At 43.4% G+C, this 23,178-nt stretch overlaps 1 protein-coding gene across 27 annotated transcripts in view; it reads right to left on the reverse strand.

The window, feature by feature from the left end:
* Nucleotides 1-23,178, reverse strand: part of camk2g2 (calcium/calmodulin-dependent protein kinase (CaM kinase) II gamma 2) — a 106,934-nt gene that overhangs the window by 69,324 nt on the left and 14,432 nt on the right. Inside the window, exon 3 of one of the 27 annotated variants that reach the window (XM_036984424.1) lies at nt 15,124-15,306. The exons of the other annotated variants lie outside the window; for them this stretch is intronic. Coding sequence (XP_036840319.1) covers nt 15,124-15,127 — 4 coding nt within the window. The 5' untranslated portion in view covers nt 15,128-15,306. The remainder of the gene's footprint in view (nt 1-15,123; nt 15,307-23,178) is intronic. 27 annotated transcript variants of the gene reach the window in all.

Here is a 23,178-nt window from a genome sequence, read left to right on the forward strand (position 1 = left end):
TGTCAGAAGATTACATACTGCTCTGTCTGATCATATTGTCAGAAGATGACATACTGCTCTGTCTGATCATATTGTCAGAAGATTACATACTGCTCTGTCTGATCATATTGTCAGAAGATTACATACTGCTCTGTCTGATCATATTGTCAGAAGATTACATACTGCTCTGTCTGATCACATTGTCAGAAGATTACATACTGCTCTGTCTGATCATATTGTCAGAAGATTACATACTGCTCTGTCTGATCACATTGTCAGAAGATTACATACTGCTCTGTCTGATCATATTGTCAGAAGATGACATACTGCTCTGTCTGATCATATTGTCAGAAGATGACATACTGCTCTGTCTGATCATATTGTCAGAAGATGACATACTGCTCTGTCTGATCATATTGTCAGAAGATGACATACTGCTCTGTCTGATCATATTGTCAGAAGATTACATACTGCTCTGTCTGATCATATTGTCAGAAGATTACATACTGCTCTGTCTGATCATATTGTCAGAAGATGACATACTGCTCTGTCTGATCATATTGTCAGAAGATTACATACTGCTCTGTCTGATCATATTGTCAGAAGATGACATACTGCTCTGTCTGATCATATTGTCAGAAGATTACATACTGCTCTGTCTGATCACATTGTCAGAAGATGACATACTGCTCTGTCTGATCATATTGTCAGAAGATTACATACTGCTCTGTCTGATCATATTGTCAGAAGATTACATACTGCTCTGTCTGATCATATTGTCAGAAGATTACATACTGCTCTGTCTGATCACATTGTCAGAAGATGACATACTGCTCTGTCTGATCATATTGTCAGAATATTACATACTGCTCTGTCTGATCATATTGTCAGAAGATTACATACTGCTCTGTCTGATCATATTGTCAGAAGATTACATTCTGCTCTGTCTGATCATATTGTCAGAAGATTACATACTGCTCTGTCTGATCACATTGTCAGAAGATTACATACTGCTCTGTCTGATCATATTGTCAGAAGATGACATACTGCTCTGTCTGATCATATTGTCAGAAGATGACATACTGCTCTGTCTGATCATATTGTCAGAAGATTACATACTGCTCTGTCTGATCATATTGTCAGAAGATTACATACTGCTCTGTCTGATCATATTGTCAGAAGATTACATACTGCTCTGTCTGATCATATTGTCAGAAGATTACATACTGCTCTGTCTGATCATATTGTCAGAAGATTACATACTGTTCTGTCTGATCACATTGTCAGAAGATGACATACTGCTCTGTCTGATCATATTGTCAGAAGATTACATACTGCTCTGTCTGATCATATTGTCAGAAGATTACATACTGCTCTGTCTGATCATATTGTCAGAAGATTACATTCTGCTCTGTCTGATCATATTGTCAGAAGATTACATTCTGCTCTGTCTGATCACATTGTCAGAAGATTACATACTGCTCTGTCTGATCACATTGTCAGAAGATTACATACTGCTCTGTCTGATCACATTGTCAGAAGATTACATACTGCTCTGTCTGATCACATTGTCAGAAGATGACATACTGCTCTGTCTGATCACATTGTCAGAAGATTACATACTGCTCTGTCTGATCATATTGTCAGAAGATTACATACTGCTCTGTCTGATCATATTGTCAGAAGATTACATACTGCTCTGTCTGATCATATTGTCAGAAGATTACATACTGCTCTGTCTGATCATATTGTCAGAAGATTACATACTGCTCTGTCTGATCATATTGTCAGAAGATTACATACTGCTCTGTCTGATCACATTGTCAGAAGATTACATACTGCTCTGTCTGATCACATTGTCAGAAGATTACATACTGCCCTGTCTGATCACATTGTCAGAAGATTACATACTGCTCTGTCTGATCATATTGTCAGAAGATTACATACTGCCCTGTCCGATCACATTGTCAGAAGATTACATACTGGTCTGTCTGATCACATTGTCAGAAGATGACATACTGCTCTGTCTGATCACATTGTCAGAAGATTACATACGGCCCTGTCCGGTCACATTGTCAGAAGATGACATACTGTGTCACCTTGACAGAAGCCAAACTCAACGTCCCTCCCTCCTCATTGCATCCCAAAAGGCATTCATACACACTCCCAGTCTTTTGTCACCATTAGGAGGCCTTGTCAGAGGCAAAGCAGAGTCACACTGTGATGTCCAGAGAGTCACAGTGGGTGCGAGGTGGGGTCGGCTCATGGGATGTAAACAATGGCTCCTAGTAATGACAGATGAGCAGGAAGTAGTGGAAGAGATTTCCTCTGTTGATGGGAGCTTTGGGAGACTTAGGCGCATAGCTGAGGGAGAGGTCAGTGTGGCCCAGACGGCTAAAAATACCACAATCCATCCTAGGGCTTAGCTTGGCGGTGAGTCATTCAGTCAGCCAGCCAGCCAGCCAGCTAGCGCTCAGGGGAGGTCACAGACACACAGGGAGATACGGAGATACAGACACATAGCAGAGTCGAGCAGGGTAGAGTAAGGGCACAGAGAGACCCTATCAGACCTCAGAATGGGGGTTCATTAGGCTCTGGTGGGCTCGGGAGAGTTAGGGTGTGGGGTGACAGGGAGCCTAGCTAGCGGTTAAGAACGTTGTGTCAGTAACCGAAAAGTTGCTGGTTCGAACTGACTGGATGAAAATCGATGTGCCCTTGTGCAAGGCACATAACCCTAATTGCTCCTGTAAGTCGCTCTGTTTAAGAGCGTCAGCTAAATGACTAATATTTTAACGTAAAATGTGTAGAGTGTGGTAAAGTGGCCTAAGCAAAGACAGTGTGCACTGCCCAGATTTGTGGACTCCAGTCACATGACCTGGACTCGAGTCTGACTCAGGTCACAAAGTTGATGACTTGAGACTCGACTTGATAGAAAATAAAATAACTTGAGACTCGACTTGGACTTGGAGCCTCAAGCCTCGGGATTCAACTTTAACTTGAGACTGATGACTTGAAATTAACTGGCCAGGTTTTGTAATGTTTTGTCACTCATTTCGTAGCACAGAGTCTACGTGGATTACTCTCTCCACACAATCAGACTTGCAACAGATTGGCTAGTGAAACGCACACTCTGCACTCTGATTGAACCAGACAACTGTCAATCAACACAGGTCAGGTGGTGAGCAAGCAAACAGATTGCTGATTTGCTGTACAGCTATAGGAACGGCTGCAGCGAAAATGGTGATCAAGAATATTAACTGTATACTTTGCAAGCTCATCTGCAATGGGCAACAATTACTAGCATAGGCCTACTGGTATTTTGGCATGTAACAATTGCTTGAAATTGATCATTTACTTAAGCTTGCATTTGGAATTTATTTCAAATGAATTATTACTGTGGCTCTTCACAATTTCCAAACTCCCGCCAGTGGAGATTTTTTTCTCCTGTTAAAATGTTTGCTCTTGCTTTCACACTTTGAAATACATAGGCCCTATGTGGTAAATCTATATTCCATCTAATGCTACAATAATTGCAAGCGTTTCATCATTCCATCCCCATACCATTTATTGTAACACTTAGACATTTCTGTCTGATGTTTGATTGGCCTACGACACATTTTCATTTAGCCAACCACTTCTTTCCCTCTACGTGGGCGCAATGTTTATTGTGCACATGAATGTTCACAAGACTCATGAGATAGAAGTTATGTTATTTAATTCAATGTATGGTTTCCTTTGTTCATATTTTTCAGGTTATTTCGGTGTTCTGTGTGTCTGTGTCCTATGTCTCTGTCATTCTGGTTGTGCGATATTGGAGCGGGCATGCCTCAGTGAACATAGAAATAGGCTACGTGACCTGTGCTCCACACTTTGGAGACAGAATGTTGAATAAGAGAAACTTGTTGTTCCATGTATGCATGGTGTTGAAATATCATTAATAATCATTAAGTCTGATTAAGATCAATGTACCAATGTAACAGTGATGTGGAAATTGCCCAGTTTATTTGTTGTACACTGAACAAAAAGCAACATGTAAAGTGTTGGTCCCATGTTTCATAAGCTGAAATAAAAGATCCCAGAAATGTTCCATACACACAAAAAGCTTATTTCTCTCAAAACACAATTCCTGGAAGCTGAAAATGTCCCAGTTCTTCCATGGCCTGCCTGCATTCTCACCAGACATGTCACCTATTGAGCATGTTTGGGATGCTCTGGATCAACGTGTACAACAGCTTGTTCCAGTTCCCGCCAATATCCAACAACTTCGCACAGCCATCAAAGAGGAGTCGGATAACATTCCACAGGCCACAATCAACAGCCTGATCAACTCTATGCGAAAGAGATATATCACGCCGCATGAGACAAATGGTGGTGAAACCAGATACTGACTGGTTTTCTGATCCACGCCATTTTTAAAAGATATCTGTGACCAACAGATGCATATCTGTATTTTCAGTCATGTGAAATCTATAGATTAGGGCCTAATGAATTAATTTGAATTGACTGATTTGCTTATATGAACTCTAACTCAGTCAAATCATACTTTTTTTTTTGCATGTTACGTTTCTATTTTTGTTCAGTATAATTGCCAATTGTACAGTCTTTCCTTCCACCTGTGTCCGTTCAGATAGGACAGGTTGAGACTGATACAGGGGCTATTTCTTTTAGGCTATTGCCCATGAAAGCTATATTTTGTAAATCTACTTTATTTTGTATCATATGGCACTTTCACCATTAGATCACCAAGACCTGCAAATAAATGTATATACATATATTTTTTTTTTTCTTGACTTGAGACTTGAAAACTTATGACTCGTCTTGACTTGCTCTTATAATGCACGTCTTGGACTTGATTCGAGTCTTGACCTGTTGTACTTGAGACTTGCTTATGACTCGAATAATAGTGACTTGGTCTCACCTCTGGCACTGCCTGAGACCTCCAAACCCTGGCGGGTAGAAGCTGTAGGGACTCTGTCTCTCTCTATTGACTCCCTGCTCTATTTCCCTCTCTTCCACTCTCTCCCTCTCTTCCCCTCTCTCCCTCTCTTCCCCTCTCTCCCTCTCTTCCCTCTCTTCCCCTCTCTTCCCTCTCTTCCCCTCTCTCCCTCTCTTCCCCCTCTTCCCCTCTCTCCCCCTCTTCCCCTCTTTCCCTCTCTTCCCCTCCCTCCCTTCTTCCCCTCCCTCCCTCTTTTCCTCGCAGCAGGTCGCTGTCAGGTCTGAAAGGCCAGGCGTCCAGAGGGAGGCATCTGTGACAGCTGACCGCTCATGTCAGGCCAGACAACAGAACCTCCCACCCATACCACTAACTTACAACCAATCGCAGAGCGAGAGATCAACCCTAGAACAGCATAATGGGTACAGTATGATTTGTATGAGTGTGTATACGCTACAGCATGTCTGTGTGTGTGCTAGTATCTGTGTGTGGGGGGGTGGGGGGTGCGCTGGGTTACATAAACCCTCTCTTCTCATTCTCTATGTGTCGCGTAGTCTTGATGGGGTTTACAGTCTGATGCCCTGAGACCCTGGCAGAGCCCAGTGATAACACATGCTTTTCTCTTCTCCAACAGAGCTCTGTTCGCTGCCCACCAGCTCGCCCGCCCGCCAGCGACAGTAGCTTCCCACCCCCTCCTTCCACCTCCGCAGTATGCAAACGAGGCTGAGATACCCATCACGGCTCGCTCGGCCCCCCAGAGACAAGCCTGGTGCACGGCCGCAACCCAGAGAGGAGGAGAGAGGGAGAGAGAGCGAGGGGATGGCGATAGGGATGGTGGGAGATGACAGTAGGAAGACTAAAACAGCCTCGGATCCCTATGCTTAAGATGCTTTTGTCTTTTTTTTGGTTATATTTCATTAGAACATCCATCCAATCTAATCCACCCCCGCTTTTGCTTTGTGGTCCCTATTTTCAGACTTGGTTCCCACATGCAGGTAGGAAAAGGGCCATAATATGTGGTGGCCTGTACCAACCCTGGCTCCAGTAGGGGGGAGTGCTGCTGCCTCTCCTCCTCCCCATGCTCTTGCTCTGGGTAGTGGGTGTTGTTTGTTTGTTGATGTGTTTGTTTGCTCTCATCAACACTGGCTGCTACTTCCTATGTGTTTCTGGCCCATCACACAGACAGTAGCGTCCTCCCCTGAAATCCCCTGTCCCCTCTCCTAGGCTCACTTTAAACAGACCTTATGCAAGCACAATCAGGGGCCACTTCGCTAAAAACACGTCTTTGGGATGCATTTACCAAAAACAGTCATGTTTATGTACTTTTCCTTGTTTTTGTGTGTTTTTCCTCGATGCTCTCCTTTGGACCGGGGTTATTCGCGTCGATCTTAATCATCGGGTTGGAATCGAAGAGGCATTTTGAGACTCATGAGAGGAGACGTAGATGCAGACACACCCTGACTGCTCTCCCAACACCTCAGTCGTCCTGTCCACATCCCTGTCTACTATACTCTGGGTCAAGACAAGCTTGTGTCAGTTGGAATCATGTTCACAACTCATTTTTGTATCTCTATTCATCAAACACTGTTAATGCTGCTCTGGGGTCAAGGCTTTCAGTGAATAACACACATTGATAGGGCACAATTTTGATTTCCGCCGAAATAGACATACCCAAACGTATTTTTGATGAGATGGCCATATACAATAACTGGTACGGCTGCATAGTTGTAAAGGTCTGGTAAAAATATTTTGAGGACTCAAGTAAATAGTACAAATATTATGATAATATATAAAAGCTCAAGTAAATAGTACAAATATTATGATAATATATAAAAGCTCAAGTAAATAGTACAAATATTATGATAATATATAAAAGCTCAAGTAAATAGTACAAATATTATGATAATATATAAAAGCTCAAGTAAGTAGTACAAATATTATGATAATATATAAAAGCTCAAGTAGTACAAATATTATGATAATATATAAAAGCTCAAGTAAGTAGTACAAATATTCTGATAATATATAAAAGCTCAAGTAAGTAGTACAAATATTATGATAATATATAAAAGCTCAAGTAAATAGTACAAATATTATGATAATATATAAAAGCTCAAGTAAATAGTACAAATATTATGATAATATATAAAAGCTCAAGTAAGTAGTACAAATATTATGATAATATATAAACGCTCAAGTAAATAGTACAAATATTATGAAAAAGAAAAACATGATTTATGATTTTTTTCCTATTCTACAAAAGTGGGGCAATAGGGCTTGAAATGACTGGCACTAGAGAATTTTTGCCTAAACGTACTCTGAGCGGCGCAGTGACACCATTCAAATATGTGCAAACACATTCAGCTTTAAGCACAAAGTTATTTAGTCTGTCTGTGACCAAGAGGATGGTCTTAGTTCAATTCTATTAAATTATTTCATTTTTTTTTATGTTGAGAGCTCTAAATCCGGCTGAGAATATCACATTGAGATAAAACGTATATTGTTGCATCCGCTAGATTATCCGGTCTCATAAGTGCTATTGCAAGTGCAGCTGTGAGTTTCACAGACACAGGAAATTGTTCCTTTGTCTGGATAGGCCAGAAAATGTGAAACGTCACACCCTATGCAAATGTAGGGTCTGAAACCTAACACTTCAAGTCAGCTCCACTTAGAGACTGGGAGCTGAGAGCAGAGAGATGGGGCTTTCTGGCACTGTAAGATAGGAGACCCTACGACAATCACAGAGCGTTTTGTACACCAAAATGTAATCCGGAACCGGTCCAGAACTGCTTAAAGTCCCCCAAATAGGGGACTTAACACCTGTATTAAGGGTGTGGCTCCTAGTGAACATTTTCTTTTACATTTGGGATTTCAAAACAATTACCAAAAAGCTAAATCTATACTGATATCATGAGAGGGGTAAGGATTGGGAGAGAGCTAAAGACACATTCATTTTTATATTAGTACATTTGTGTGTGTGTGTGGGGCGGGGGGGTCAGAGCACCAGTGTTCAAACCCTGGGGAGGGGAGGATCATAGGTAATCCAGAGGTGGCATAATCCCAGCACTCAAGGCCGTCACCATATCAAGGAAGAGGGGGAAAAGAGGAAAGGATTCTTCCACAAATGATCTGCTTACAGAATCAGGCAGCACGGAGGGCAGATTAAGCCCACTCTGGTCATAATGTCCCCGATTAAGAGACGGCTTAGTGTTTGGGCACAAGATCCAACTGAAATGAAGAAGGCGTCTGTGGTCCTTATAGAGAAAGCTAGGTTAGTGGGCTAGGCTCATATCTCTGCTTTATTAGATCTGAGTATCCCACTATAGTAAAGGAATAATAATATTGTTTATTTTGTTGTACAGCGACCCTGCGAGCCAGAGGGGCTGACTGTAACCGTGAGTACAGGTGGATAAAAGCCTCTTGTCTATTAAGTGAGGTCAGCGATGAGACAGTAGCATCTCAAGGGGATATGGAGCTCTTCAGACAGGCTGCCATAGAAACAGGGGATAAACAACTGCAGCGTATCCCATGACCACCTACTACCGAGTTACGCTCCAAAAAAAACATGCACTATCACAGAGTCAACCAACTGAACAGGATGTGTATGTGTTAGTGTTGCCACGATACCAGAGTTTTGACTTCGATACAAATACCCGGTTTAATAGCGCAATACTCTATAACATCATGATACTCGATACAAAAACGATACCACGGCAGAAAAAGAAGGCGTATTAGCCAAAGTCGCAGAATGGCACTTGATTCAAACAGATCTTTTGAGTTCAATATCATTACAAAGGTTAGCTTTTTTTTCCATTAATGAATCAATTATACAAATTATACAATCAATAATCTACCTACATAACATAACGGTAATTATTTATTTGAATAGTAAATCTCTAGTCCATTGATAAACTGGGTAAATCATGGGCCTAGGCCTATTCACAATACAGGTGAATATTTAATAGGAGTGTGTGCATGAATTGAGTTACTGAGCTGGTTTGGGCTGATTTTATGGAGCTACAGATGACAAACTATCTGTTTCCCTTCCATTTGGGACTTATTTGACTGTACTGATCAACAACATTTGCATTGAAGAAGCAATCTCTTGTGTGCGCTCTCTCTAAGACTCGTTACATCACACTGATAACATCATTCACACACAGTTCGAGGCTCGAGCAAAGATGATATTTTTTAATTTATATTTATTTCACCTTTATTTAACCAGGTTGGCCAGTTGAGAACAAGTTTTCATCTAAAACTGCAACCTGGCCAAGATATTCTAAGTCAGAACCGTCCAGAGTAGTGATGCTAGTCAGGTGGGCAGGTGCGGGCAGCGATCGGTTGAAAAGCATGCATTTAGTTTTACTTGCGTTTAGGAGCAGTTGGAGGCCACGGAAGGTGTGTTGTATGGCATTGAACCTCGTTTGGTGGTTTGTTAACACAGTGTCCAAAGAAGGGACAGATATATAGAGAATGGTGTCGTCTGCGTAGAGGTGGATCAAGGAATCACCCAAGAGCGATATCGTTGATATATACAGAGAAAAGAGTCGGCCCGAGAATTGAACCCTGTGGTAACCCCATTAAAACTTCCAGAGGTCCGGACAACAGGCCTTCCGATTTGACACACTGAACTCTATCTGAGAAGTAGTTGGTGAACCAGGCGAGGCAGTCATTTGAGAAGCCAAGGCTGTTGAGTCTGCCGATAAGAATACGGTGACTGACAGTGTCGAAAGCCTTGGCCAGGTCAATGAAGACGGCTGCACAGTACTGTCTTTTATCGATGGCGGTTATGATATCGTTTAGTACCTTGATGGTGGCTGAGGTGCACCAGTGACCAGCTTAGAAATAGGATTGCACAGCGGAGAAGATACGGTGGGATTCTAAATGGTCAGTGATCTGTTTTTTGAAGACTTTAGAAAGGCAGGGCAGGATGGATATAGGTCTGTAATAGTTTGGGTCTAGAGTGTCACCCCCTTTGAAGAGGGGGATGACCGCGGCAGCTTTCCAATCTTTAGGAATCTTGGACGATACGAAAGAAAGGTTGAACAGACTGGTAATAGGGGTTGCAACAATGGCAGCAGATAATTTTAGAAAGAGAGGATCCAGATTGTCTAGCCCAGCTGATTTGTACAGGTCCAGGTTTTGCAGCTCTTTCAGAACATCTGCTATCTGGATTTGGGTGAAGGAGAAGCTGGGTAGGCTTGGGGAAGTAGCTGTGGGGGGTGCGGAGCGGTTGGCCAGGGTTGGGGTAGCCAGGAGGAAAGCATGGCAAGCCGTAGAGAAATGCTTACTGAAATTCTCGATTATCGTGGATTTATCGGTAGTGACAGTGTTTCCTAGCCTCAGTGCAGTGGGCAGCTGGGAGGAGGTGCTCTTATTCTCCATGGACTTTACAGTGTTGCAAAACTTTTTGGAGTTAGAGCTACAGGATGCACATTTCTGTTTGAAAAAGCTACCCTTTGCTTTCCTAAGTGACTGCGTGTATTGGTTCCTGACTTCCCTGAAAAGTTGCATATCGCGGGGACTATTCGATGCTAGTGCAGTCCGTCACAGGATGTGGTCGAGGGCAGTCAGGTCTGGAGTGAACCAAGGGCTATATCTGTTCTTAGTTCTACATTTTTTGAAAGGGGCAAGCTTATTTAATATAGTGAGGAAATTACTTTTAAAGAACGACCCGGCATCCTATACTGACGGGATAAGGTCAATATCCTTCCAGGATACCTGGGCCAGGTCGATTAGAAAGGCCTGCTCGCAGAAGTGTTTTAGGGAGCGTTTGACAGTGATGAGGGGTGGTCGTTTGACCGCGGACCCATAGCGGGTAGGCAACAACCTCTCCACCCCGCTGATCCTCAACACTGGGGCCCCACAAGGGTGCGTTCTGAGCCCTCTCCTGTACTCCCTGTTCACCCACGACTGCGTGGCCACGCACGTCTCCAACTCAATCATCAAGTTTGCGGACGACACAACAGTGGTAGGCTTGATTACCAACAACGACGAGACGGCCTACAGGGAGGAGGTGAGGGCCCTCGGAGTGTGGTGTCAGGAAAATAACCTCATACTCAACGTCAACAAAACTAAGGAGATGATTGTGGACTTCAGGAAACAGCAGAGGGAACACCCCCCTATCCACAGTTTTAAGTTCCTCGGCGTACACATCACAGACAAACTGAATTGGTCCACCCACACAGACAGCATCGTGAAGAAGGCGCAGCAGCGCCTATTCAACCTCAGGAGGCTGAAGAAATTTGGCTTGTCACCAAAAGCACTCACAAACTTCTACAGATGCACAATCGAGAGCATCCTGGCGGGCTGTATCACCGCCTGGTACGGCAACTGCTCCGCCCACAACTGTAAGGCTCTCCAGAGGGTAGTGAGGTCTGCACAACGCATCACCGGGGGCAAACTACCTGCCCTCCAGGACACCTACACCACCCGATGTCACAGGAAGGCCATAAAGATCATCAAGGACAACAACCACCCGAGCCACTGCCTGTTCACCCCGCTATCATCCAGAAGGCGAGGTCAGTACAGGTGCATCAAAGCTGGGACCGAGAGACTGAAAAACAGCTTCTATCTCAAGGCCATCAGACTGTTAAACAGCCACCACTAACATTGAGTGGCTGCTGCCAACACACTGACTCAACTCCAGCCACTTTAATAATGGGAATTGATGGGAAATTATGTCAAATATATCACTAGCCACTTTAAACAATGCTACCTAATATAATGTTTACATACTCTACATTAGTCATCGCACATGTATACGTATATACTGTACTCTATATCATCTACTGCATCTTTATGTAATACATGTATCACTAGCCACTTTAAACTATGCCACTTTGTTTACATACTCATCTCATATGTATATACTGTACTTGATACCATCTACTGTATCTTGCCTATGTCGCTCTGTACCATCACTCATTCATATATCTTTATGTACATATTCTTTATCCCCTTACACTTGTGGTAGTAAGGTAGTAGTTTTGGAATTGTTAGCTAGATTACTTGTTGGTTATTACTGCATTGTCGGAACTAGAAGCACAAGCATTTCGCTACACTCGCATTAACATCTGCTAACCATGTGTATGTGACAAATAACATTTGATTTGATTTGAATGAGGCAGTGATCCCTGAGATCCTGATTGAAAACAGCAGAGGTGTATTTGGAGGGCAAGTTGGTCAGTATAATATGAGGGTGCCCATGTTTATGTATTTAGGATTGTACCTGGTGTGCTCCTTGATAATTTGTGTCAGATTGAGGACATCTAGCTTGGATTGTAGGACTGCCGGGGTGTTAAGCATATCACAGTTTAGGTCACCTACCAGAATGAACTCTGAAGATAGATGGGGGACAATCAATTCACATATAGTGTCCAGGACATAGCTGGGAGCTGAGGGGGGTCTATAACAGGCGGCGGCAACAGTGAGAGACTTATTTCTGGAGAGATTATTTTTTTTTATTAGAAGCTCGAACTGTTTGGGCATAGACCTGGAAAGTATGACAGAACTTTGCAGGCTATCTCTGCAGTAGATTGAAACTCTGCCCCCTTTGGCAGTTCTATCTTGATGGAAAATGTTGTAGTTGGGAATGGAGATCTCTGAATTTTTGGTGGCCTTCCTAAGCCAGGATTCAGACACGGCAAGGACATCAGGGTTTGCTTAGTGTGCTAAAGCAGTGAGTAAAACAAACTTAGGAGGAGGCTTCTGATGTTAACATGCATGAAACCAAGGTTTTACAGTTACAGAAGTCAACAAATGAGAGCGCCTGGGGACACACAGGGCCTGGGTTAACCTCTACATCACCCAGGGAACAGAGAAGGAGTAGGATGAGGATAAGGCTAAAGACCATCAAAACTGGTCGTCTAGTGCGTTGGGGACAGAGAATAAAAGGAGCAGATTTCTGGCCGTGGTAGGATAGATTCAAGGCATAATGTACAGACAAGGGTATGGTAGGGTGTGGGTGCAGTGGAGGTATAAACCTAGGCATTGAGTGATGATAAGAGAGGTTGCATCTCTTGAAGCACTAGTTATGATGGGTGAGGTTACCGCATATGTGGGTGGTAGGACAAAAGAGGTATCTGAGGCATGTTGAGTGGGACTAGGGGCTCCACAGTAAACTAAAACAATGATAACTATCCTAAACAACAGTATACAAGGCATATTGACATTAGAGAGAGACATAAAGCGAGGCACAAAGCAATCACGGGTGTTGACTGGGAGAGCTAGCTAAGACAACAACGGGTAAGACAACAACAGCTAATCAGCTAAGACAACAACAACAGGTAAAATGGCGATGAATGGGCAGAGAGGGTCAGTTAACTACACACATGGCCTGAGTTCGAGGCTGGGGCCGACAGATAAACAAAATAAACCAAATGTAGTACCGTGATTAATGAACAGTCCAGCAGGCATCAGCTATGTAGCCAAGTGATCATAGGATCCAGTGAACAGCAATAGATGAAACAGGGAAGTCGCTAGGTAGTCGTTCCTATGCTAGCTATCGGGAGACAAGGCGTTCAAAAAACGTTAGAAGGCAGGGGCTAGTGGAAGAGTCTGCACCGACATCCGGCAAAGGCCGGTTGAGGGCGCAATGGATGGAATTACATCGGTAGACCAGTCGTGATGGAACGGCAGGGCTCCGTGTCGACAAAGGGTCCAGGCCAGTTGGCAAAAGATCTATTGTAGCTGGAGTAATTTTGTTTGCTAGCCGGAAGAGGCGCCTGGCTCGAAGCTAACTGGTGCCAGTTTCGGGACAAGGGCGTTAGCCACTTAGCTAGCTAGCAGCCTATGATCCTATGCAATGATCCTATGTCCACAGTTTATGGCAAGAATCCGGTGGTGTAGTGGATTATAGTCGTGTTAGTGAAAAGTCCACTGAGTAGGCCGGGAGATGGGCCTGGCTCAAGGATAGCTTCGGGGATGGGCCACTCGGTAGCAGCTAGCTAGCTGCGATGATCAGGAGTAATGGTTCAGGTCTTGTGGCAGGAATCAGGTGTTGTAGTGGAGTCCGGTATGCTCAGGGTTGATAACGCGCTATACAGACTGGCAAGTATTATCCAGGCTAAAAGCGGCTGGTGTCTGTGCTAAAGGTAAAGGCTGCTAGGTACTAGGGTAGTGAATCTTCTTGCATTGTAAAGTGCTCTAGCCTGTAATTGACATTGTTTTGCGAACAGTAATCAACAGTTTCAACATTTCCACATGCCGTGTTGCATTATTCAAGTGTGTGAACGTCTGTGCAGCATGAGTGATGATTCAGCCCAGACTCTCAGTGAGTAAGTGGAGCAGTCAAGGTGCTATCACGCTATAAGGGGACATCGACTGCGTCAATAGACAGACTTGACTCTCTCTCAATCAGTAGACGACGTAAGACATTTGACAGAAGTACCAAAAGTAACAAAAATTCTAGCACCGAACCATTTTTCATGTTCTAGTATCGGAAAAAGTACAGAGGCAACATTAGTGTGTGTGTGTGTGTGTGTGTGTGTGTGTGTGTGTGTGTGTGTGTGTGTGTGTGTGTGTGTGTGTGTGTGTGTGTGTGTGTGTGTGTGTGTGTGCATCCTGTCTCATCTGTGTCTAACAACACAAAACACCCTCAGATGGTTGTGAGCACTGGGCACAGAGGAGAAAATGCTCTGATTGGCTGGTTGTATTGAAATGAAATAAGTTTGTTAATATGGGTGAATGTTAATGATGGCTACAACCATCAAACTATCAGTAGTACTTTAAAGGATAATACAATACAACTGTGGTGAACATTCATGTTATTAATGCATCATTCTATTTTTCGTTATTGCATCAATTCAGGCAATTTCTCACGATATTGGTCTTTTGTCCACATTGCCCAGTTCTAGGTTGTATCCAGGGGGGCAGCGCCTGGAGAAGAGATTTGTGGCCAAACAGTGGTGAGGTCTGGAAGGTATCAGAGCAGGCAAAGCTAATGACTTGTGACACCTCACATCACACAGATGAAGATTATTAAGTAGGCACAGGGAGAGGGAGAGCAGGAGAGACTGCAGAAGGCCACCTTAGTACCAGTACACACCATTCTTCCAGCCAAATGAAATCCAAGCTCAGATTGACACCACTTCCATTCCATTTTTCCAATAAGACCACCCCCTACACCAGCCAAGAACACCCTGTCCCACTCCAGACTGACAGTTCCAGCACTCCAAATCAAATCAAACGACATTTTATTGGTCACATACACATATTTAGCAGATGTTATTGCGGGTGTGCTCCACCGCAAGCCCTCCACTGGATCAGACGCTGGTCTCTTCATCTCTCTCTACCTCCATCTCTCCTCTCAGGGCCACCTGGGTGTGCTCCTCTCAACCCTTCATCCCTTCAGCCTCAGGCCCTCCACTCCACTCACCAGCTGTCTGAGCAGACTGAATTAGCAAGACAAAAGACCACGCACAGAGACAGAGATGGAGAGAGAGAGGGAGAGGTAGAGAAAGAGATGAGGAAGGAAGGAAGCAGAGCCTAAAATCACAAAAGGTCTCCAGTAAAATTGTTATAAGTCATCACTTGCTTTATATATGGCCTCCTACAGAGTACATGATTCAAGTATTAATACAAAGAGAAGACAAACGACACACTGTCTTACAATGACTGCACCTGCATCACCCAGCAGTGGCAGTCTCTCTGTTCCCCTTATACAGTAGCAAGTGTGTGTGTGATCTATTCATCTCCCAGGAATAACTCCAGACCCCCCCCCCTCCCTGCTATCCCACAGGAGGAGTGGTGAGAAGAGAGATAATCCACTATTTAAAGCTTATACTGCTGACAAAGAGCCTCGGGGCTAAGACCGACGCCATGCACCTCTCTATACCTCTAGCCCTCAGTCTTCATCTCTGTCTCTCCCTCTACGTGTGCCTTGTCTCTCCTCTATTATGACATTCAATCCTCTCGCCTGCCATGGTAACGTTCACCTGACCCCCTTTTTCTGCCTGCCAGATCATTCCCTCTCTCTAGTGTACTTCATCGCCCTCTCATTCCTTCTTTCCTCTCTTCTTTCCCTTTTCTAACTCTCTGTGAATCTCTCACTTCCTCTACTATCATTTGAACTCATTGACTAAGTCAGTGCAAAATGTGCCTGGAATGCACACACATATAAACACACACTCCTCTGAAAAGGTCAGAGCGTCCACCGACCGGCCGGACAAATCCCAATCCCACAAGTCCAGTGTGGCTGGCGTGTGAGAACACCCAACCTCACACACTGTCAAGCTGTAACAAACAGGTGGCTGATATGCATTTAGCTAAGCAGGACTTCATGGCTTCCACATAGAGAAGCAACATGTTGTTTGACAGATGTGCCATGTGTGTTTGTACAAATAGAAGATCTACACAGACTGGGCACTGCGCCATAGCACCATGCTGCTATTACAAATGAACATGATTTACTACTGACTAAGTTGTTTCTCAATACCTAGCCATGGTTATGTCAATATTGTGATGGGATGATACAGCGGTGTACACCAGCTGATGTAAACAACCATAGCCTTGCCTTGTGATACACTGTCAACCAAGCGAACCGGGCTAGTAACACGATAACACTGAACCGGGCTAGTAACACGATAACACTGAACCGGGCTAGTAACACGATAACACTGAACTGGGCTAGTAACACGATAACACTGAACCGGGCTAGTAACACGATAACACTGAACCGGGCTAGTAACACGATAACACTAAACCGGGCTAGTAACACGATAACACTGAACCGGGCTAGTAACACGATAACACTAAACCGGGCTAGTAACACGATAACACTAAACCGGGCTAGTAACACGATAACACTGAACCGGGCTAGTAACACGATAACACTGAACCGAGCTAGTAACGCGATAACACTGAACCGGGCTAGTAACGCGATAACACTGAACCGGGCTAGTAACGCGATAACACTGAACCGGGCTAGTAACACGATAACACTGAACCGGGCTAGTAACACGATAACACTGAACCGGGCTAGTAACGCGATAACACTGAACCGGGCTAGTAACACGATAACACTGAACCGGGCTAGTAACACGATAACACTGAACCGGGCTAGTAACGCGATAACACTGAACCGGGCTAGTAACACGATAACACTGAACCGGGCTAGTAACGCGATAACACTGAACCGGGCTAGTAACACGATAACACTAAACCGGGCTAGTAACACGATAACACTGAACCGGGCTAGTAACACGATAACACTGAACCGGGCTAGTAACACGATAACACTGAACCGGGCTAGTAACACGATAACACTGAACCGGACTAGTAACACGATAACACTGAACCGGACTAGTAACACGATAACACTGAACCGGACTAGTAACACGATAACACTGAACCGGGCTAGTAACACTGTTTTGTCGCTTGTCTCTTTCTGCCTCTCTCAAATTCACACACTCGCACATGGGTCCATGCTATCTGGGATTCTTGGTACATCTCTACCCTATTGAAGTTGACATTTAAAATGGTTATGGTAAGGGTTAATGTTGAGTTAGGTATTGGTTATGGTTAGGATAAGGATAAGGGTAGGGGTTAAGGCTAGGGTTTAGGGTAAGGACGTCCCAAGGATTCCGGATAGCACTGACCCTGGCAAACGCAAACACACACACACACATCAGCATGCAACCACACACCCTGGCGACAGAGCAGTGTGCTTCGGTAGTGAAGACAACAGCAAGACCATAGCAACCCTCCAGACACCACCATCACACTGCGGCACAGGGAAAGCACTCTGCTCTTTCCCTCCCCTCTCTGTCTCTCTATCCCTCCCTCCCTCTCTCATCCCTCCTCTCCATCTCTCTATCCCTCCCTCCCTCTCTCTCTCTCTCATCCCTCCTCTCCCTACTCTGTCTCTCTATCCCTCCCGCCCCTCTCTGTCTCTCTATCCCTCCCTCCCTCTCTCTCTCTCTCATCCCTCCTCTCCCTATTCTCTGCATCACTACCACCTGCTGCAGACTTGTCCTTTGCCTTTTCTGTCATTTCCACTCCCTAACCTGCATGAATTATGAATCATCCATCCTTCCCCTGCGGGTCCTTCCACTAACATTTACAATCACACATGCAAACACACAATGCTGGTATTTGCATACACACACACATGCACACATGCACACTCGCACACATCCCTCACAGCCCTGGCTCCTTCACCCCCAACCACCGCCCACACCAAAGCCCACCCATGCCAGCCCTATCGCACCTCCACCCTCACAGCCCAGCAGCCAGACTGCTGAAATCCTCTCCACTTCTCGGAAATCACTATATTGTTGAAAACTGGTCAGAAACAAATCAAGCTTCATGTATGTATTATATATATATTATTATATATTATTATATATTATTATATTATTATTATATATATTATGTACACTGAGTATACAAAACATTATGAACACCTGCTCTTTCCATGACATAGACTGACCAGGTGAATCCAGGTGAAAGCTATGATCCTGTATTGATGTCACTTGTTAAATCCACTTCAATCAGTGTAGATGAAGGGGAGGAGACGGGTTAACGGAGGATTTTTAAGCCTCGAGACAATTGAGACATGGATTGTGTTTTTGTGCCATTCAGAGGGTGAATTGGCAAGACAAGATATTTAAGTGCCTTTGAACGGGGGTACGGTAGTAGGTGCCAGGAGCACCGTTTCTTGTCAAGAATGGCAATGCTGCTTGGTTTTTCACGCTCAACAGTTTCCTGTGTGTGTCAAGAATGGTCCACCACCCAAAGGATATCCAGCCAACTTATTATACAATGTAGAAACAGTACAAATAAAGAGAAACCCTTGAATGAGTAGGTGTGTCCAAACTGTTGACTGGTACTGTATGTGGGTCTTTCTATAAGCTAGGGCACCAGTGAGGATTTCCTACACTGGACAACTTGTTACAGCTGTTGATTAGTCATTGATAATAGTCTGTAAAAAACATTACATTAAGATATAAGGGGGGAACATAGCTATATTCAATCAAATGTTTAACCATCGTGTTTGGTGTCTTGACGGATGTCCAAAATCGTGTGACATAAAATAAGACTTTTCTGTCCTTGCATTTATGGCAGTGTAAGTTGCCGTTATATAATATATTAGGCATTCATCAGTTAAATCAGACATTGAACATGAACCCTGTAAGAATCCTGGATCTAGCTGTCAGACCGTTTCTGTACACAGAGCTCAGAAATGCAGTGTAACTACGTAACATTTCATGTCTCCTTATGTTAAAGGGTGAAACCCGTTTTCATGGGCAAACAACTCCCCCAAAATGTATGTGATTGCAAAATTGAATGCTTCAAACAGAAAAGAGTCACCTTACCATGATACCTAAAACCTCAATCAAAACGGTCATTAACGTGGTTCTTCAATAATTATGCATGATACTTGTTGGGACGCGCATTTGGTGTCGAGCTGTTAAAATACGGTGTGATATTTTCACACATCATCATCTGATCCAGGAAGGAATTTTCTGAATGACAGTCAAGTGACGACTAGCTACTGTGAGAGAGCATGCCATACAAAAACAGCCCAAGTGCTGGGGGAAAAAAAGGTGTTTGTGAGGAATGTCCAGAATATTTTGGTGTCTCATTGGTTACGCCGGTGAAGACAGCTGTGCCTGGATCCAGGTTGGATCTAATATCCCTAGAGAACTGAGGTTGATCATCTGTTGTTGTCTGCTATACTTACAGCAGGGTCTCGTTAGATTTAACAGAGAAAGCATCAAGGCATGAGTTCATGTCTTCATATGTTTTTGTGCCTCGGATGGGACAGAGCCTACAGCGCGTAATTGTTCCTATGAATTATTCTGGATATAATGACAACAAATTACATAGCATAGTGGGCTTCTTCACCATATGATCTAGTAATGAAATAACATGACAAATACATTTGTTTCATGTTTGTCACGGCCGTTGGAAGAACGGGACCAAGGTGCAGTGTGGTGACATTTTCTTTTATTATAAAAAAATGACGCCAACAAAACAACAAACGAGAACACAACCGCAAAGCTACAGGCTATGTGCCATAAATAAAAGTCAACTTCCCACAAAGACAGGTGGAAAAAAGGGATACCTAAGTATGGTTCTCAATCAGAGACAACGATAGACAGCTGTCCCTGATTGAGAACCCTACCCGGCCAAAACATAGGAATACAAATAATAGAACATAGAATACCCACCCCAAATCACACCCTGACCAAACCAAATACTTATTTTCCACCATAATTTGCAAATAAATTCATTAAAAATCCTACAATGTGATTTTCTGTTTTTTTTTAATTATTATTTTGTCTGTCATAGCTGAAGTGTACCTATGATGAAAATTACAGGCCTCTCTCATCTTTTTAAGTGAGAGAACTTGCACAATTGGTGGCTGACTAAATACTTTTTTGCCCCACTGTATAAGTTCTCCTGCTCCCTTATAATTATCTGGGATTTCTTTTTTGATCCGTTTTTGTGAGATGTGGCCACTTTTGTTTGTTTCCCATTGCCTCAATTGAGGGTGTTGTGCTACTCTGTTGCAGTAAAACCATTATTATGAAGACAACAACATTATTTGGCATGCATGCATCCAATCTATTTAGCCAAGCAAGTCAACATTATTCCCACATGTTTTAGAATGTAATAATCATTTGAATATCCATGCATCGGATGGTCTACAACATGTATCATTCTTAAAGGGGTAATGGCATACTTTTGTTTTTTACACTTTTGCATGCTTTTTGGGTAGGAGGGTTCTATATTAGACCCTATATCTACAATTATATAAATTATACAATTGTATGACATTTAAAATTACAATGGTGCTTGAAAAAGTCTCTGAAAGTCCTTCATTTTGACTTGCCAATGTCTGTATGAGCCCTGCTTAAAGGATGAATAGTCCTAGGCTTATTTCGTTGTATTGTTGGAGTTATGGGCCAATTTGCATATATTCCTCTAAGTACACATGTGGAACTGCACAAAAAAACATTTTTATTTATGTTTCAAACCATTTTGAAATGTTGATTCTAATTATGTTTTATTTAACCTTTATTTAACTAGGCAAGTCAGTTAAGAACAAATTCTTATTTAACTCTTATTTAATGTCACACATTATTTATAGAAACATGGATACGGATATGAATACAGGCGGTGTGTTGGCACCTGTGTTGGCATACGTGTGCATTGTGTGTGTGAGTGTGTGCATGGTTGGCATATATTGCTACCAGAGAGAGATCGAGAGCTCCAGCTGTAGTGGAGGATCACATGGTAAAGTGTATGCTCCTCACCTCACCTCCTCTCCCTTTCAACCTCCCCTCAGAGACCGTAAAGCTACATTCACTAGATGTTTGTATGCAGCGCCACTCACATCACGGGCAACCAAGTGAGACGCAACCTTGTCAACAGGGTGTGCACAATTAGTGTGGCTGAATGAGGCCACGAGCACAGATAGGGATGTACACAAACATCCTACACAGCACAGAATAAATAGGCTGCTGGGTTAGACAAATGGTATTCCACAGCCTCGTTCAGTCAGTTAGGAGCTTCCAGGTTGAGGTCAAGGGTGAACTGGGAGAGGTGGACTAGGGTCAGCGTAAAGGCCGCTTAATTAAAACGCTCTTCAAACTGACTAAATAGTTGTCGCCAAAACGAGGGTTGTGACTTCTCACGCAACAGAGAAGCACTGTAGAGAACCAGTATTTTGTTCACAGAGACAATGCACTGTTGCTATACCTCCAGGGTTAACATGCCACACACATTATTATGGTGTCGTGTCCAGGCACACGTGTACTATCCAGGTTTGTGCAAATATAACATGATTAGCTCATGGTCACGATCAACCTAATCACCATACATTACCCCCCCGAGTGACCCTACTCTGCCTTTGTTGCCGTACAGTGTGAGCAACCTCATATACACCACCATCTAACCAACCGCTTTTAAATGAAGGGTTTGGTCTCTGTTTGACTCTTGTCTGAGGTGGTCTAAGCTGCGTTGGCTAACCGTCAGTGACTGAGTTGATGACTACACAGTTGATTTCCTGGCTACCATAAACAGAACAGGGCCCGGTTCCCCGACAGCAATGGAACTTAGGCTTACGAGTGTTTTAACCATGTATCTTTCCTACAATGGCCGAAGATGTAACATGAGCTTCCCAAAACCACACACAGAGAGAACGTTTGTTAAGTGGGTCGTTGAGGCGTGTGTCAATACTGATGGGATCGAACGAAAGGCAGCGCTGCTCTCGGGTCAGCTTTCTCCATAACATTAGAATTATTCCACGATACTGACGACGGATCAGCTCGTAGAGAGATATTATCACCTTTGGCTGCAAATATTGAGGTGGCTTATTCTAACGCTTACCCTATAGACCCGTTTCTGTGTTTACAAACTTTACCGCGTGAGGGCAATGAGCGCAATTTGGTGACAGAACAAGGGGGAGTTCTTGTAGAACGGCAGCAAAAAAAGCCTCTATTTACATGTTGCTTATGAGCGCATTTCACACTATTATAATTGGATTTGAAGGCTCATATGAATGTCCTGCTTAATATAATGTCAGTGTCAATGCAAATCAACTGCATTATACTTTTTAAAAAACACTTAAACTTCAACCAGTAAAATGGATCTTTGGCTAGCTTTTGCTCCATTGAATGAACATGAAATTGATTTCAATATCATTGAAATATAGAAGCTTACGTAGCCTATACTGTAGATAGGCTATTTATATTTTAATGCAGTCATCTCAGTGTTCATTTATATCCTTTGCTTGTTAATAACCATTGCGGTCATTAGTAACTTTGTATTTGTAGTCAACTTCCTTGTGAAGTTATCGGCGGTCATATAGAGACAGATAAACACCTTGATGCTATGTTTAGCAGAGATATTCTGTGTATAAAGTGACGCGATAGGGGAAAAAACTAATCTAACGACGCACTTAGCTGTTCTACGAGTGGTCTGAGGCAGTCGGTAAATAACAGCTCTGAGATTTAACAATGCTTTTAGGTTCTAACGAAGGACAAGGCCATTCCAACACTGGGCCATGGAGCAGGGCTCGGCATGCTTTGTGGGGCATCTAGGGCCACTGGGGCATCTAGGGCCACTGGCCAAGACACTAAAGTGCCTACATTTATCTTGTGCACACGAGGGGACATCCTCTTAAGAAATACTGCAGCTGTCAGTGAGGGACAGGAGCGACAGCTTACACATAGATAATTATGACAAAAGGTCCATCAATATTTACTCAGAGGAGCACCAGAGAAGGGTGTGTGTGTGTGTGTGTGTGTATGTGT

This window comes from Oncorhynchus mykiss, chromosome 1 (assembly GCF_013265735.2).
Source record: "Oncorhynchus mykiss isolate Arlee chromosome 1, USDA_OmykA_1.1, whole genome shotgun sequence".
Lineage (NCBI taxonomy): Eukaryota > Metazoa > Chordata > Actinopteri > Salmoniformes > Salmonidae > Oncorhynchus > Oncorhynchus mykiss.